Below are 17,426 nucleotides of genomic sequence, written 5' to 3'. Positions count from 1 at the left end.
ACCTAGAGATGCAAGGGGGAAATACAGTATGCCTCATAAAACAGGGTGCTGTGGACTAATCGTGCCCAAAATCATGTTGAAGCCCTAACACCCAGTGTGATGGTATTTGGAGGAAATTAGGTTAGATAAAATCACAAGGGTGAGGCCCTCACGATGGGATTAGTACCCTAATAACAAGAAGAGACATCAGAGAGCTAGCTCTTCCTCCCCCCACACCCACACCCTGCCATGTGCAAACATAGTAAGAAAACAGCTATCTGCAAGCTGGGAAAAGGGTCCTCACCAGAAACCAGCCATGCTGGCACCCTGATATCTGACTTCCAGCCTCCAGATCTATGAGAAAGTAAATGATCTGCTCTTTAAGCCACCTAGTCTATGGTATCTGGTTATGGTAGCCCAAGCTAAGACACAGGGCAAGTGTAGGTCTGCTGGTACAATACACAAAACCATTCCTACAGTCTTAGGATGAGGGCTCAGACTGGAGACACAAATGTGGAACTCAATGGTATACAGATTATGTAGCGAACATGCCTAGAACTATGTAGGCATTAAAAAAACATTAGCTCAAAATACCATGTGAAATCCAGGATTGGATTCTAGAGCAGAAAAGGGACACTAATGGAAGGACTGGTGAAATCCAAATAAAGGTTGTAGTTTCGTTAATAGTGACGTAGCAATAGCAACGTTAATTTCTTACTTTTAACAAACGTACTGCTAGGGACTGAATGTCTGTCCTCCCCACCCCCTAATTCCTATGTTGAAGCCCTAATGGTCAGTGTGATGGTGTCTGGAGGTGGGGCCTCTGGGAGGTAGTGTGGATTAGATGCGGTCATGAGGATGGGGCCACCATGACAACGTTAGTTACACAAAGAGCAAGAGACCCTAGGTCTCTCTCTCTCTCTTTGCACAAATGCACCAAGGAGGCCACAGGAGGACACACCGGGAAGAAGGCCCTCACCAAGAAACCGACCAAGCTGTCACCCTGATCTCAGACTTGCAGCTTCCAGAACCAGGAGAAATTAACTGTCTATTGTTTAAGCCATGCAGCCTACAGTACTCTGGAGACAGACAGCGCCCCAAGTTAACTCAGACACGTTATGCGGCAATACAAGATGTTAACACTAGGGGAACCTGGGTGAAGGGCATGTGGGAATTCTCTTTACAGTATCACGTCAAGAGACCTAGGGTCTCTTGCTCTTTGTGTAACTAATGTCGTCATGGTGGCCCCATCCTTATGACTGCATCTAACCCACACTACCTCCCAGAGGCCCCACCTCTGACTTTTCTGTGAATCTAAAATTATTCCAAAATAAAGAAAGTTACTTTAAAAAAAAACTTAACTGAATCAGAAATAAACAGTAAACGAAAAACGGTAATCGAGATTGGGATGAACATCCAGAGAGCGCCAACAGAAGAAGGAAAAGACCACGATCCTTGGGGAACCCTAACATCCAGGAACCGCAGGAGGCCAAGGAGGCACGAGCGAGGGCGCAGGAGAACCAATGGCGTCCTGGGAGCAGGGCAGAGGGCTGCAAAGAGAAAGTGAGGATCCACTACAAACTACAGAGGTAGTCCCGAGTCTGGATTCAGGCGACTGGATCAGGGCACTGTTAAAGGAAAAGCATTCCAGCAGCGGGATGTGCACGGAAGCCAGACCGCAAAGGGTGAGGATGCTCAGGAGATCTCAAGCTGCAACAGACCTCGCTGAAGGCAATGGCACCTCTTTGCATTTATTTTATATCTACAAAGTATTTTTTGAACTGACCATCGTTCAAAAAAAACACATACGAAGAAACTACTCCAGAGAGAACTTATATGACTTGCCCAGGGACTCAGTCCCAAGACCCTTAATCCTTAGTCTTGTTTAAACACAATCGCTGGAGGGAACAGGAAGACACTGCCGGCTTTACTGAAACAATCTACCGACGATAACGTGGTAACTGTCAATACTGCATTCCTACAGAACCACTTACTGATGGAGAAATGTCATCATCGTATTTTTTTAGCTGATTCATGAATTCCAGATGCTTCTTTTCTTCCTCCAGTTGAGCCACAGACTGCTCACTCTTCTGCAATTTCTGCTGCGTGTTGGCCAATTCATCCCGCAGCCACTGATTCTCCTGGCACAGACGACGAACCTGTGCCCGCAGCTTCTGCTTCTCCGACTCGACGGCATTCAGGTGATTTGACAGAGCCATCATAACCTAGACAGACAGAAACGCTGACAGCACTGCAGTACTCAGCCCAACAAACGCCACCTCCCGTCTCCGCAAGCGTCCTGGGGTTGTAGCTCTACCTGACACCTGCAGACACGTGCTCCAAAGTACATACAAGTACATTTTGCCATTTACTTCTATTTCCATCCTTTCTTTAGTCACAGGCTACATTCAGGGCATGATCAAGAATATCACATGCTCAGAACATCTATGGAAAATGCATTTCTTTTTTCTGTTTAGAAAGTATCTCGAATGGACTAGCAATGGACAGGCAGCTACTGTACTGATGAAGCTGTGTTCTTTTACTTTTTATCTAGATGGCACCAACAGAATTTCTCAGAGACCCTTTGCCACGGGTGAGATCACGTGCACACACCTGCACACGTGTTCAGAGTGCAGGTCACTCTGTGAGGGGCTGGTGGTGGAGCTGGGGCGGGGCGCACAGACAAGACTTCTTCGCCACTGCAGGGGAAGGGATGAAGGCTCTGTGTTGTGGCCAGTACCAAGAGTCAGGACGCCCTGACGCACTCATAAGTGGAGGTCCCTACTGGGCTCTGCCTGGGGTGCACTGATGGGTCTCAGGGACCGGCCTGCCTGGGAGGATAAGGGCTGGAAGAGTTGGGGAGGAAAGCTGGCTTCGGTCTGTTCTCTCTGCAGACCGTGTACCTGCCCCTCCCTCTTTATTATCCTCCTAGGTCTAAAACCTGACACTCTAGAAGGTGGGGCTCTTTCCTCCTCCTTCTTTTAACCCCAATATCTGCCAAACTAAAAAAGGAGGTTCACCTCTATATCGCTTTTCAACGCAACTTGCAAAATAAGAGATTCACAATAACCAAAGTCCTACAATTAGAATCTGTAACATGCTTAGGATGAAGAATTCTAAAATCAGGGTATGGCCGTCACTTCGGTACAGAATGATTTCCTCTGTGAAAGCAGGAACTGGTAACCCAGCAGCCCCACTTCTGCCTCATTCACTCGCTATACAAGACGAAAGCTAAGAAAGAAGAAGCCAATTTTTAGTGTATTTAATTTTACCTAAAATACGTTGGCAAAGCTGAAAGTTATGGTGGGGGGGCGGGGGCACACCCAAATGTTTCCAATTTTTTCATCTCTATGTCTAGCAGGATAGAAACAAAGGTTTAGTCAAGTGCCTAAGACAATCTTGTCTTGGGGTTCTGCAGAGACTATGAGCTGTTGGCCAACATTCACCCTTCTTCCTCAGGCTTAAGAACCTGGAACTCTAAGGGGCAAGACAACATTCCCCAGTGTCCCTCACAACTAGGTATGCCCACGGAACCAAGTTCTGGCCAATGAGGTGTAAGCAGAGTGCCACGCACACTTCAAGGAGGTAAAGGGAGGAGGCACACCCTTCCTGCCCCTTCGCAGTCCTAGGGTGGGGTCACGTGGCTGCAGCTGGGACTCTGTCTTAGCCCACAAGATGGGCTGACTGGGGTGCAGTGCAGCAGGTGGCAGGGTCCTGGGTACCCCTGACACCCATACAGCTATAGCACCCATCTGGGACAGCCCCCCTCAGTATGTGCTTTTACGTATGACTACGATATTTAAGCCACTGTTTTTGTTTTTTGATATATGCAGCCAAATCAAATCCTAATTGACACAGAGTTACCTATTTCGCTCTACTTTTTAAAATGCAGACATGCCCAAATCATCATTTGTATAACATACATAACCCACATATAAGCTGATTTCTATTATTCTATAAGTATCTGCCCTCTAGTTTAGTTAAACCTCGTATGTCAAACAAAGTCTCCCCTTTTCCAGACTGTCAACTTCACGTTCGTATCTGAGACTTGTACCTGTGCCTCGCTCAGGCCAAGCTCCAACATTTCCAGTGACTTTCGGATCATGTTTGATTTCTCTTCCACCAGATTACTTTCGTCATCTTTCTTCAAACACTTCAGTGTCTCCAGTAAACTTTGTAAAATGGAATTGTGCTCATTCTTCAGAGCCTCCAGGCCCTGAATTACTTGCTTTGTCTTAGAAATAATTTCATCCTGTGTAAGCTTCTCCAACTTGTCTTCCTTTATGTACACCATTGTGGACATGTTGTCATACATTCTAGGATGGAAAAAGAAAAAAAAGATAGAAATCTCATTAGAGGCTTAATTTATGTTACATCTTTAATGAAATACATGTGTGAAGACTTGAATTAACATTTTTATAGGTGAATAATAAATACGTGTATTGTGATTTATTACCTGGAAATACTACATTCTGTACTGTTTCTGTTTGTCCTTTGCAGACCAAATTAATTACTTTTCTGGCTTATGTCTGAATTTTTTTTTTTTTACGGAAGAAATGACAGTAACTGAAATTAATGCCAAAGATGAAAAGCAGCAAAACATCCAAATGGCATTTCTAAAACACACAGCAGGGCTTCCCTGGTGGCACAGTGGTTAGGAATCCACCTGCTAATTCAGGGAACATGGGTTCGAGCCCTGGTCCGGGAAGATTCCACATGCCGCCGAACAACTTAGCCCACGTGCCACAGCTACTGAAGCCCGCGCGCCTAGAGCCTGTGCTCCGCAACGAGAAGCCACCGCAATGAGAAGCCCGCGCACCACAACAAAGAGTAGACCCCGCTCGCTGCAACTAGAGGAAAGCCCATATGCAGCAACAAAGACCCAATGCAGCCAAAAATGAAATAAATAAAATTTTAAAATAAATAAAACACATAGCCTCTGTGAACAAAATCTTCTGTGAATGTTTGCAAGCTTTTTTTTCCTTAATGAAATGCAGAAGGTACAGTAAATTCTCGGTCACATATTTACCAGACAAAGCCTTGAGAAGGGGTCACAGCTGGAGAAGGAGAAACCAGCAAAGGAGCATGGGAACAATCAGAGCAGCAAGAAAACCACACCTGACTGAAGCCTGGTGACACAAGAGTGACACAGCAGGATGACCAGTGCCGTAAAGACTCCAGGAGGGGGCTTCCCTGGTGGCGCAGTGGTTAAGAATCCGCCTGCCAATACAGGGGACACAGGTTTGAGCCCTGGTCTGGGAAGATCCCACATGCCGCAGAGCAACTAAGCCTGTGCACCACAACTACTGAGCCCGCGTGCCACAACTACTGAAGCCCACACACCTAGAGCCCATGCTCCACAACAAGAGAAGCCACCACAATGAGAAGCCCCCACACCACAACGAAGAGTAGCCCCCGCTCGCTGCAACTAGAGAAAGCCCGCGCGCAGCATCGAAGACCCAAGCCAGCCATAGATTAATTAATTTTTAAAAACATATTAAAAAAAAAAAAAAAGACTCCAGGAGGGTGAGGGCTGAGCATGCCTACTGGGTCAGACTAGCCAAGAGGTCACCAGCACGAAATCATATGGTGTCTGGGACTGGTTTTAAAATACTACAGTGAGAAGGTAAAGGAAAGGGGAAAGGAGCACATAAAACAATGTCAGCAAAATGGTGATGATGGCTAATACGAAGCAATAGTTCTTTTTACTATCCTCTCTAGTTTCATGTCTGTTTTTAAACCCCATAATTTTTTTTTTTTTAAGGCCACAAACAGTGATCATTAGGAAAGCCTGTTCAGGAGAGTGATAGGGACAGAAGTCATATTAAATCACCTGAGAGTGATTTCCTTCAGAGCACTTACGACTACCCAAAATCTTTGTTTTCACGTATTATCTTATATTCCCTTAAATATGAATTCTATTTAAAAGGCAAGACTTTACCTTATACCCACAGTGAAAGCACACTACGTAGGACAGTTCCCGGCCCTCACAGACCATCTGGTGAATGGATGGACTGATAGATGCTGGGGGAAGGGAAGCAGTGGTTGGTTGCTTTTTTTGTTTTGTTTTGTTTTGTTTTGGGGGGGGCACGCCGCGTGGCTTGTGGGATCTTAGTTCCCTGACCAGGGGTTGAACCTGGGCTACGGCAGTGAAAGCGCCGAATCCTAACCACTAGACCACCAGGGAACTCTGGGGAAGCAGTGTTGAAGCAGTGAATACAGACCACACATTCCAGGATTTGGGAGTGAAGGCTGCAAATAGCTGATAACAGGGTCACATCTGTCCTTATACCCCCAGTTTCATACTGGAAAACTGATTTTTTTGCATAACACAAAGACTAAACTTTGGAAATTTAGAAGCTGTCTGTAGGACTATTCAGAAATCCACCTTCATAACACAAAGAGCCCAGAAAACAACAAAAGAACAGAGGCGACTCCTCTGCCTGACAGCGTAGTATTATTAGGTTTGTTACATACTTATTTAACTCATAGCTCTCCAACTGCACTGCAAACTCCAGTAGAGCAGGGACCTCATTTGTCTTGTTCAGCACTGTATTCCCAGCCTGTCACACAGTAAACGCTAAATATGTTTGCTAAATGAATGAAGGAAACATTTTAGAACCAGCTTCCAATGAACAGGACTCAATACCACTAGGTTAAGGTGTGGATCTGAGCACTGCCTAAGGTTCACTTCCCAGAACTGGTGTCCCTAGAGAAAGAAAAAAAACCCAATATGAAGAACTCCTTCTCCACTTTTGGCAGCAACACATTTATGTATTATTTCCTAACGATGCAACGTTTATTCTCTTCTTCCCCAACCTAGACCATAAACGTGTTTTACTACAACATACTCTGAGCGAGGCCCTGGCTTACACAGGGTGACAAGGGCCTCACCCTCAGGGACATGCAGGTAAGAAGAAGATAAGTAAATGAACAAATCCACCCAGAACTAAAGACACTTTACCGGTGACAGGACTTACGGTGGGAGCATGGGGGGTGAGGGGGCAGCAGCTCTTCCACTGGAGAGGGGAAGCCAGCTACTCGAGAGAAACGACCCCCGACCGCCACCCCCAGGAGAGCTGTTCTTAGCAAATGAGCACATCTTCTCTAGACGAAGTGCGGGGCACTGCTGGCAACGGGCGAGGCAGAGATGTACACGCTCCTGCTGCCTGTGAGCAGCTGCACCACACTGCAGGTCGCTGTGAGCTAGGCACACTCACGGTGATAAGACTAGAGACGCACAGGAGTGAGGCCACAGCACACCTGCGTTCTGAAGGCAAGAGCCGGGGTGAGGGGTCCACGGCAGCAGTCAGGAGAGGGAGGAGGGCATCAGTGACCACGCCATGGAGCCATCTATCAAGACCCACAGCACTTACTTCCCAGCCCTCTGCTGGCCCAAGGTTTGATGCCTCTGCTCAGAAAGCCAAACACCTCGCCAGCAACTTCTCAGTCCTTCCCAGCAACGTTAAACCCAAAGGGACGCAGAGGAGAGTCTGTAGACCTAGTAATAAATGGCAGCGACTTCACTGCTCAAATCACCTCCGGAAAACCAAGGCTCTTGGGGCATGAATGGGCAGTAAGTCATAGCTCTGCAGGTTAAATTCTGTCCAGCTATAAAGATGGTCAGTGTCACACCTCTACAGGTTACAGCAGTGGCTGAAACGGGAAGAGAGGGCACTTTTGTTGACGTAAAAGAGAAAGGGGGACAGTGTTTATACAAAAGTAGAAAAACCACAAAAGGCAGAACTTAGGTAAAAAAGAAAACAAAATGAGAAAGACTTACCACTTTAATTGAGGGAATGCCTCAATTAAGTAAATTCATTTAGAGAAACCCAATTTTAATTCCTTAAGGAATATGTAACAAAACTGGCCCCAGGGTACTGCGTGCTCACACACTCTTGCAATGGCTCTAACCATATACACAAGAGTAATGAATACAAATGTTATCTGGATGCATGCGTGTATACACACACACCCCCCAAAAAAGAGTCGCTTAAGGCAGTTTTCTTTTAAACTTACTCTTAAAAGAAAATGACAATCCAAATGCTTTTGGGGGGCACTTAGAAATGAGATGACAGGTGCTGTGGACAGGACGGAGCCTGGCTCCACCACCAGCCATCACCTCAGCATGGGCGAAGTCCCCAAACCTCCTGGGGTCTCAGTGGTTAGCAGACCTCCCTCACCAGGCTTTTATCAACATGGGCAAGTGTAGATGGGGCACTAAGCACAGGGCTGACAGACACATAGGAACCGCTCAGTAATCAATGCAATCTCCCACCCGAGAGATAAGGAATCAGGAACTTCCCTAATAAATGACTGCTCAAGGTCTGCAGACACACTTCCTATAACTCACTACTCTGCAAGATAGTCAGTTCCTTGTTAGACTGTTCAGTATTTAGTTAGAAAGTTATTCCTTTTGCTGAGTTGATATCTTCCTCCTTGTAACTTCTACCCACTGAGCCAACTTCTTCCCTCTAAAATAAACATAAAATACATTTACTATCGCATCCACAAGATAACGTTTCAAATATTGTGTGACAGGCATAGGACTCTGCAAATCTTCCATCTCCCTGGCTCACACCTCACACTACTCCTCTGGCACGCCTCAATCGTGACAGTTTCTTCATCTCCCATCCAAGCCACCATCACATGGATTCAACTGTGCACGCTGCTTCTTCAGGGGGAAGCACACAATGGCACATATATTTATACTGCTCCATAGCTCTCTTATTTCTAAGCTAAGCCATTATAACCAAAGGTGGGTTATATAAAAAACAGCGCTAAGACAACTGGCTATTTGCGGCGGGGGGGGGGGGGGGGGATACATTCCTACCCTCACTATACACTAAAATAAATTCCATATTGCATAAAGAATTAAAGGTTAAAAAACCCACGAGAAACTAGAATAAAATTTAGGCAAAGATCTATAAGCATACAGGTGAAGGTAAAGAGCGTTCTATGAATAAAATGGCAGAGAACTAAAAGAAAAGACTAATAAGAGTGTATTTAAAGTAAGAGGGCTTCCCTGGTGGCACAGTGGTTGGGAATCCGCCTGCCAGTGCAAGGGACATGGGTTCAAGCCCTGGTCCAGGAAGATCCCACATGCTGTGGAGCAACTAAGCCCATGCGCCACAACTACTGAGCCTGAGCTCTAGAGCCCGCTAGCCACAACTACTGAGCCTGTGTGCCACAACTACTGAAGCCCAAGTGCCTAGAGCCTGTGCTCCGCAACAAGAAGCCACCGCAAATAGAGAAAGCCCACGCGCAGCAATGAAGACCCAACACAGCCAAAAATAAATAAATAAATATAAATTTAATTTTTTAAAAAAAGATATGTTTAAAATAAGAAACTGCTAGGGAGTTCCCTGGTGACCTAGTGGTTAGGATTCTGGGCTTTCACTCTCGTGGCCCGGGTTCAATCCCTGGTCGGGGAACTGAGATACCACAAGCCCCAGGACGCTGCCCAAAAAAAAACCTCCTACTAAAGTTTGATCTAGAAACTACCTTTCTGAGGAAACACTATTTTGCAGCCCATCACAGTACAGAGCTGAGAGGGTTAAGGCAGAGGTCACGCTGATTTCTAATGTCAGCCATCCCAGTTTGTCAGCCCTCAGTCTCCCTCCACCCCTGCTGCTGAGTGCGCCTCCAGGCGGCTCCGCTGAGGCATCAGCCAGCACAGCCCTGGCAGGCGCACAACAAAGAGACACGCTAGTTATTCTGTTGCTCAAACTGTTCCAGCTCTGGCCATGGGAGCTCTTTCCGTTTCTTTTGTGCCCCACTGACATGCCCATCCTTTTATTTTTCGAGCACTTTCTGGCACTACAAGACATTCCAGGCCCATCTTGTATTCTCCCTAGCCCAGCCCTAGAATCAGCCATTAGTCTAAAACTGGGCTCAGGGGTCTCCCTCCCAAAACCCATAAACCAGGCTTCCCTGGTGGCGCAGTGGTTGAGAGTCTGCCTGCCAGTGCAGGGGACACAGGTTTGAGCCCTGGTCCAGGAAGATCCCACATGCTGTGGAGCAACTAAGCCCGTGCGCCACAACTACTAAGCTTGCACACCACAACTACTGAGCCCACAAACTGCAGCTACTAAAGCCCGCACGCTCTAGGGCCCGTGTGACGCAACTACTGAGCCCACGCGCCTAGAGCCTGTGCTCCGCAACAAGAGAAGCCACTGCAACGAGAAGCCCGCACACCACAACAAAGAGTAACCCCCGCTCGCCACAGCTAGGGAAAGCCCGTGCATAGCAACGAAGACCCAACGCAGCCAACAATTAAAAAAATAAAAAAAAGAAATGTGGGGAATAAAAGTAGCAGCTCTGTATGCAGAGTGAATAACAGCCAAGACAGAAATGTGAGTTATTCTGACAGTTCTTGAGTGCGAAATGAAGTTCCTATAAACACAGCAGAGAGTGGCACAGAAAAATAAGATGGAGGGAAGAACACGGAGGTCTTTACCTAGCAAAGATTGGTAGCAGAAAATCACATTTGAGATGTTTTTCCAAGAGATATCTGAGCTGATCCAGTGGGAAACTCTGGCAGCCAGCCAGACCCATCTCTGCACACAAGCCCTGATGAGCACCAGACACGGGGAAGGTGCTGACGCAGAGGGCAGCAGTGAGGAGACGCAGGTCGAGTCTCTCTAATGGGTCTGTAGAAAACAACCCAAGTTGTATTCAGGGAAATATTCAGTGCCATGATCTGAATGTCTGTATCCCGCCAAAGTCATAGGTTGAAACCTAGCCCCTAAGGTGATGGTATCTGGAGGTAGGGCTTCTGGGAAGGCCATGAGAGTGGAGCCCTCATGAATGGGATTAGTGCTCTTATAAAAAAGACCCCAGAGACCTCCCTCACCCCTTCCCCCAGTGAGGACACAGGGAGACACCATCTATGAAACAAAAGCAGGCTCTCACCAGACACTGAATCTCCTGTCACCATGACCTTGGACTTCGCAGCCTTCAGAACTATGAGACATAAATTTCTGTTGTTTGTAAGCCACCCAGTTTATGGTATTTTGTTACAGCAGCCTGAATGGACTAAGACATTCAGTATCCTGGAACCCAAGATTACAGTGTGTTGTGGGTAAAACGACACAAGTGTCAAAACTTTAAAAATTAAATGAATGAGCCATCAATTCCACTCCTGGGTATATACCCAAGAAAACTGAAAACATGTTTATGTAAAAACTTACACATGAATGGTCCAAAAAACAAAATGCTGGACAAATGTAAAACTTGTACACAAATATTTTGGCATTAATCATAATACTAAAAATGTGGGACTAACCCAAATGTCCATCAACTAATGAATGGATAAACAAAATGGGGTATATCTAGACAGTGGAATATCATTTGGCAATAAAAAGGAATGAGATACTGATACATGCTACAACATAGCTAACGGTGTGCTAACTGAAGGAAGCCAGACACAAAAGGCCACATGTTGCATAATTCCGTTTATATGAAGTGTCCATGGAGACAGAAGGTAGATTAGTAGTTGCCAAAGGGACAGGAGTATGGGGAGTAACAGCTACCGGGTACAGGATTTCTTTTTGGGGTGATGAAAATGTTCTGGAAACAGATGGTTGCAAAACCCTGTGAATTTTTTCATACATGAATCATATCTCAGTAAAATACAACCAGAATTTTTTTTAATTAAATGATACAGATCAAAGAAAAACACAAAACCCCACTTTGGGACCTAATCTATTTTAGCTTTGTCAAGGAGTCACAGAAAGCTTCATTTCTCAACCTTTTTATCCTATGCTCCCCTTTTGATAAACAAAAATCTCAAGCCCTTCTCAAGGTATTTAAAAATGTCTAAATACACAATACGTTACCTATTGCAACTAAAAAGGTAATCAATGGTAATATTAGAAGTAAAAATATACATACTTTTTGGTTCTGAAATTTCAGAACAAAAATTATACAGTGTAGAGTCAAAGGGAAATACAACTCGAGAATTTCCAGGGCATGGTTCATTTTTGTTTTGGTGGGGGCAGGAGAGGGTAAGCAGGGAGGTGTGTCACTCCCCCAGTTTACATAACAAAGTTAAGGTTCATATTTGAGCAAAATCCAAAAAGGTCTCCTGCAGGGTCTCAATCTTGTTCAAACCATGACATTTTGGATAAAAATGCAAATGTCACACCCCTTCGTGATTTGTATTACAATAGTGAGTTTGTTTTCTAAATATAATACCATATTATAATAATAAATATATTTTATCCAGCTCTGCATGGCCTGCCCTTACCCACTGAGAATCACTATAATCTACTCGAGGGAGGATGTGCTGTATCAGGTACCTCCTGACCAGAAATTTCATCTCTGGGCTATGAACTGACAGAGACAACTGAGAGATACAACTCCAGAGCCTGCCAATGGAAACTACTGACTGCATCATTTTCTGCTAGAACCATGGTATCTCCTCTCATCTAATCTAACTTTATCTAATCCTTTTATTTCCTCTTCTAAACTTGGGTCACAAGAATGAACTTGAATGAACAAAAATCCTGCTGGCCTAAAAATCAGAAAAATCTATAAAGTGAAATGTTTTAAAATTAAAGACTCCATAATTACAGTATCTATTCTGAATTTGTTTCCACCCTAAAACTATAAACCACTGGATAAAACAAAAGCTTGTATTTGCCTCTTGGGTGAGTCTACTGTAGATGCCCTTGCAGAATTAGAAATAAAGGCAGAACTCCAGGTACTCTTCCCCACAGCCCTGCTCAGGAAGTTGAGGCTGAGTGTGGTTCTGTTTTGCACTGGGCCACCTCTGCGTACAGAGATCCTCTAACTCTATGATAACCTAACCACACCACCTGTGGAAAGAACTTTACAAGAAGGTCAGGTCCCCCACCAGCTGGTGAAGTGCCTACCTCTCCCCGAGCACCGCTCCAGGCCAGGGCCAGGAGTGCACTGAGGTCTTTTTATCTGCTGTGGGACCACAGGTCCATCTCTCTGCATACAAATTTTAAGTATGAGAAGCTACAGGGAAGGGTACTACATGAAAATATGGGAGAACATGCGTTTTCCTGAAACAAGGATGAGTGAGCCCAAATGATGCAGATGTCTCTATTACAAGTCCTTGGTTGAGCAAGCAAAAAGGAAAAACAGCTTCACCAGATGTGACTAAGAGAATACATAAGAGGGTGGTTATGGGTGACTGGGGCAAAAGAATATAGAGTATTCATTCTGTGGTTTAAAAAAAACCATTTTTATTTCAAAATGAAAAATGTCAGCAGATTAACATAATACCATAGGACGAAGTTCACGTATTTAAATGCTAATCAATAACACATACATGAAATAATTTTCTTTCCTAAAGAAAGGAAATTAAAAAAAATTTTTAGGGGCTTCCCTGGTGGCACAGTGGTTGGGAGTCCACCTGCCGATGCAGGGGACACAGGTTCGTGCCCCGGTCCGGGAGGATCCCACATGCCGCAGAGCGGCTGGGCCCGTGAGCCATGGCCGCTGAGCCTGCGCGTCGGAGCCTGTGCTCCGCAGCGGGAGAGGCCACAACAGTCAGAGGCCCGCGTACCGCAAAAAAAAAAAAAAAAAAGGCACAGCCAAAAAGTTAAGCCCCAGATTGGGAAAAAGTATTTCTAACATATGGCAAAAGACATGTACCCAAATACATAAAGAACTCCTACAATCAATAACAAAAAGACAACCCAATTTTTTTAATGGGCAAAAGACTTTAACAGACACTTCACAACAGCAGGTATACAAAAGGCCAATAAGTATGTGAATAAGTGCTCATCATCATTAGTCATCAGGGAAATGCTCACTAAACCCATCACAAGATGCTACGGCCTTGCAGTCGCTAAGATGAAGCAGACAACACCAAAAGCTGGAGAGAACATGGAGCAACTGGAACACACACACTGCTGGTGGGAGTGTAAAATGCACAACCACTTGAGAAAACTGGCAGTGTCTTTACAAGTTAATCCTACATATCTAACCTATGAACAATGCCACTCCTAGGTATTTATGCAAAAGAAATGAAAATGTGGGACTTCCCTGGCGGTCCAGTATTTATGATCCCATGCTTCCACTGCAGGGGGGGAAAGGGGGCATACGTTCTATTCCTGGTTGGGGAACTAAGATCCTGCATGCCTCGGGATGAGGCCAAAAAAAGAAAATGTATGTCCACACAATCCTGTACAAGAATGAGTGCTCCCCACCCCAGATGCGCAACAAAAGGAGAATGGCTAGACTGTGGTAGATCCATACAAAAGAACAATACTCAGGAAGAGAAAGAAGGAAATCACTGACCCATGCTATTGTATGTGTTGAATTTTTTTTTAATTTATTTATTTATTACTTTTGGCTGCATTGGGTGTTCACTGCTGCATGCAGGCTTTCTCTAGTTGTGGTAACCGGGGGCTACTCTTCGTTGAGGTGCGCGGGCTTCTCATTGCAGTGGCTTCTCCTGTTGTGGAACACGGGCTTTCGGCATGCAGGCTTCAGTAGTTGTGGCATGCGGGCTCAGTAGTTGTGGCTCACGGGCTCTAGAGCACAGGTTCAGTAGTTGTGGCGCACGGGCTTAACTGCTCTGCGGGCATGTGGGATCTTCCCAGACCAGGGATCGAACCTGTGCCACCTGCATTGGCAGGCAGATTCTTAACCACCGCGCCACCAGGGAAGTCCCGCATGTGCTGACTTTTAAATGGTTACGCTGAGTTACAGAAGATGGATGCGAAAATACGTATATTGTTTAATCTCATTTGCATGAAATTCTAGAATAGACGGAACTAACCTATGGTTATGGAAGTAAGTCAGTATTGCTGGTAGGGGAGTGCAGGCCACCTCTAGGAGCTACGGGAGGCAGCCCTCAGCTGACAGCCAGCCAGCAAGAAAACCAGGACATCAGTCCTACAACCAAAAGAACTGAATTCTGCCACAACCGCAAGAGCTTGCAAGAGCATCCTGAGCTCTGGAAGAGCTCAACACACAACTGTAGGCACGTGAGCCCTGAGCAGAGGATCCAGCCAAGCCATGCCTGGACCCCTCATCCACAGAAACTGTGAGATAGCAAACATTACTGTTCTAAACCACTAAATTTGCAGTAATTTGTTATATGGTAAATAGAAAACTAACATAAATGTCACACAAAAAAAGCTTTAGAACTTAATGATGTTTTAGTTAAAAAAAAGTAGAAATTATGGATGAATCTTGAGGACATTATGCTAAGTAAAATTAGCCAGTCACAAAAAGACAAACACTGTATGACTCCAGTTATCTGAGGTATCTAAAGTAGTTAAATCTATAGAAACAGGAATTAGAATGGTGGTTGCCAGGGGCTGAGGGGATGGGGGGAAATAGGGAGTTGTTATTTAATGGATACAGTTTTAGTTTTGGAAGATGAAAACGTTCCAGAGATCTACTGCACAACAATGTAAATATATTTAAGACTACCGAAATACACTCTTAAAAATGTTTAAGATGGTAAATTTGGGGGTTTTTAAAACCACAATCTAAAAAGAATAGAAATTAACATTTTCCCCATTTGGTCAATAATACAAATAATTTTTAGACAGAATAAGTGAATTTAAGAGAAAACACACCACCATATTCACCATAAGAATGAAGATTCAGTCAGCTTTTACTGACCACGGAACCTGTGCCAGCTTCTCTGAAGGCCACAAGTACTACAACACCAACATGGTGACCCGAAACACTATACTTTAGACAGCAACCCCAAGGAGTGACCATGACCACCTGCATCACCTGGGCTTTTGAAACCGAAGAAATGGGGCAAGGGCATCCCAGGTGAAGGCAACTGGAAGACTGAGCTTGCATTACTGTGATTCATGATAGCAAGGTGGTTCAAAGCTTGAAGTGTACAAGCAAAAAGCCTTGAATTAGAAGGCTTTAAACCAGCTGTATACCTCTGGTTTACATAACTTACCCTCTCTAATCCTCAGTTTCCTCAACAGCAGGATAGAGGCGATTGCTGTACCAATTTTACCTGGTACAGTGCTAAATTCACTATTATCAGTTTTATTGTAGAAGTTTAATAACTTCAAAGAGGCTGGAGCATAAATTTCCACATCATGCCATCGAAGTCAGGGAACAATCTAAGGTTTGAGTTGAGTTAGGCATTTCCCTGGCGGTCCAGTGGTTAAGACTTCGCCTTCCAATGCAGGGGGTGCGTGTTCGATCCCTGGTCAGGGAGCTAAGATCCCACATGCCTCATGGCCAAAAACCCAAAACATAAAAAACAGAAGCAATATTGTAACAAGCTCAGTAAAGACTTTAAAAATGGTCCACATCAAAAACAAAAAACAAAAAACCTTTAAAAAAAGAAAAAAAAGTTGAGGTGAGTGGGATATTTTAGAACCAAGGAAGTAATTTCTACTTTACACATGCACTTAGCTTAAATTGTTTGTTCTAGTGATATTCACTTATATCTGCTTTATTAAGTATCAACGACATACCAAGCATATTTAAAAGCATAGATTGAGACTGCTTTCATCTGCCTCCAAAAATCAGTTAAAAATAAAAACGTAATTCATTTTTGATCTAAGAGTATGTTAACCAGCAGGCTACAGGGCAGAATGACACAAGGATGCCTTGGGAGAAAAGAAAGCAGGTCATCTCTGAATTCGCCCTCCAGTCTTGGGAAGCAATACTCAGGCAAAGTTTAAAAGGTCACAAATAGCCCTCCAGAGCCAAACCCAACAGACTTTTCTGTCCAAATCTTTCCTTACCTCTTAGCCAATTTGATACTGCCCTCCTCCTCTTCCCTGTGTCCCAGGGCTTTCCTACCCTTAGGGCCACTCCGCAACCTCTACCAAGTGCCAGAAGCTCTCACATCTTTATCTCCAGCCTAAATCTTGTCTTGAGCTCCAGGCCTGAATCTCCAACAGACCACTAATCCACTTGGCTGCCCCACGAGCATCATGGATTTAACCTACCCAAACCCAAACTCACCATCTCCTCCTCCCATTTTCCCCATCGTGGTGGGTGTCACTGCCAGTGAGTCACCCAAGTTAGAGACAGGGAAGTGACTCTAAATGTATTCCTTCACATTAAGTGCCAAGCACTGACACTGAATACACCAGATAAAAATCCCCACCCTGCCCTTGTGGAGACTGAATGTAAGTGGAGGCGACAGATAAACTATATAAGAAAATAATTAAGTAGGGAATTCCCCGGCAGTCCAGTGGTTAGGACTCCGAGCTCTCACTGCCGAGGGCCTGGGTTCAATCCCTGGTCGGGGAACTAAAATCCCACAATCCTCGAAATGTGGCCCCCCCAAAAAAAGAAAATATAATATTGTACAGAGAGTGAGAAGTAGTAAGGAGTGTGTGGAGAAGTGAGGACATACTGATATCCTGAAGAGCAGACTCGGAATGCGACTGGGCGGACTTGAATGAGGGCAAGAGTAGGAAGACAAGGGGAAAAGATGGGGTGGGGTGCTTACAGGACACTGGCAAGAA

General features: G+C 44.9%; 1 protein-coding gene across 9 annotated transcripts in view; it reads right to left on the bottom strand.

Moving 5' to 3' along the window:
* The window catches only part of KLC1 (kinesin light chain 1), a 113,237-nt gene that overhangs the window by 38,285 nt on the left and 57,526 nt on the right, over positions 1–17,426 (bottom strand). For all 9 annotated transcript variants that reach the window (XR_011377279.1, XR_011377278.1, XM_060295334.2 and 6 more), the window contains 2 exons: positions 4,034–4,295; positions 1,974–2,204 (listed from right to left, as the gene is read on the bottom strand). Coding sequence is in view for 7 of the 9 variants with exons in the window: in XM_060295334.2 (XP_060151317.1) it covers positions 1,974–2,204; positions 4,034–4,295 (493 nt within the window). In the remaining 2 variants the exon portion in view is untranslated. Of the gene's footprint in view, positions 1–1,973; positions 2,205–4,033; positions 4,296–17,426 lie in introns of those variants that run through there.

The sequence above is a fragment of the Globicephala melas genome, chromosome 2 (genome assembly GCF_963455315.2).
Source record: "Globicephala melas chromosome 2, mGloMel1.2, whole genome shotgun sequence".
Taxonomy (NCBI): Eukaryota; Metazoa; Chordata; class Mammalia; order Artiodactyla; family Delphinidae; genus Globicephala; species Globicephala melas.
Note: the sequence above shows the minus strand (reverse complement) of the source record. Positions and strands in the feature narration are given on the sequence as shown.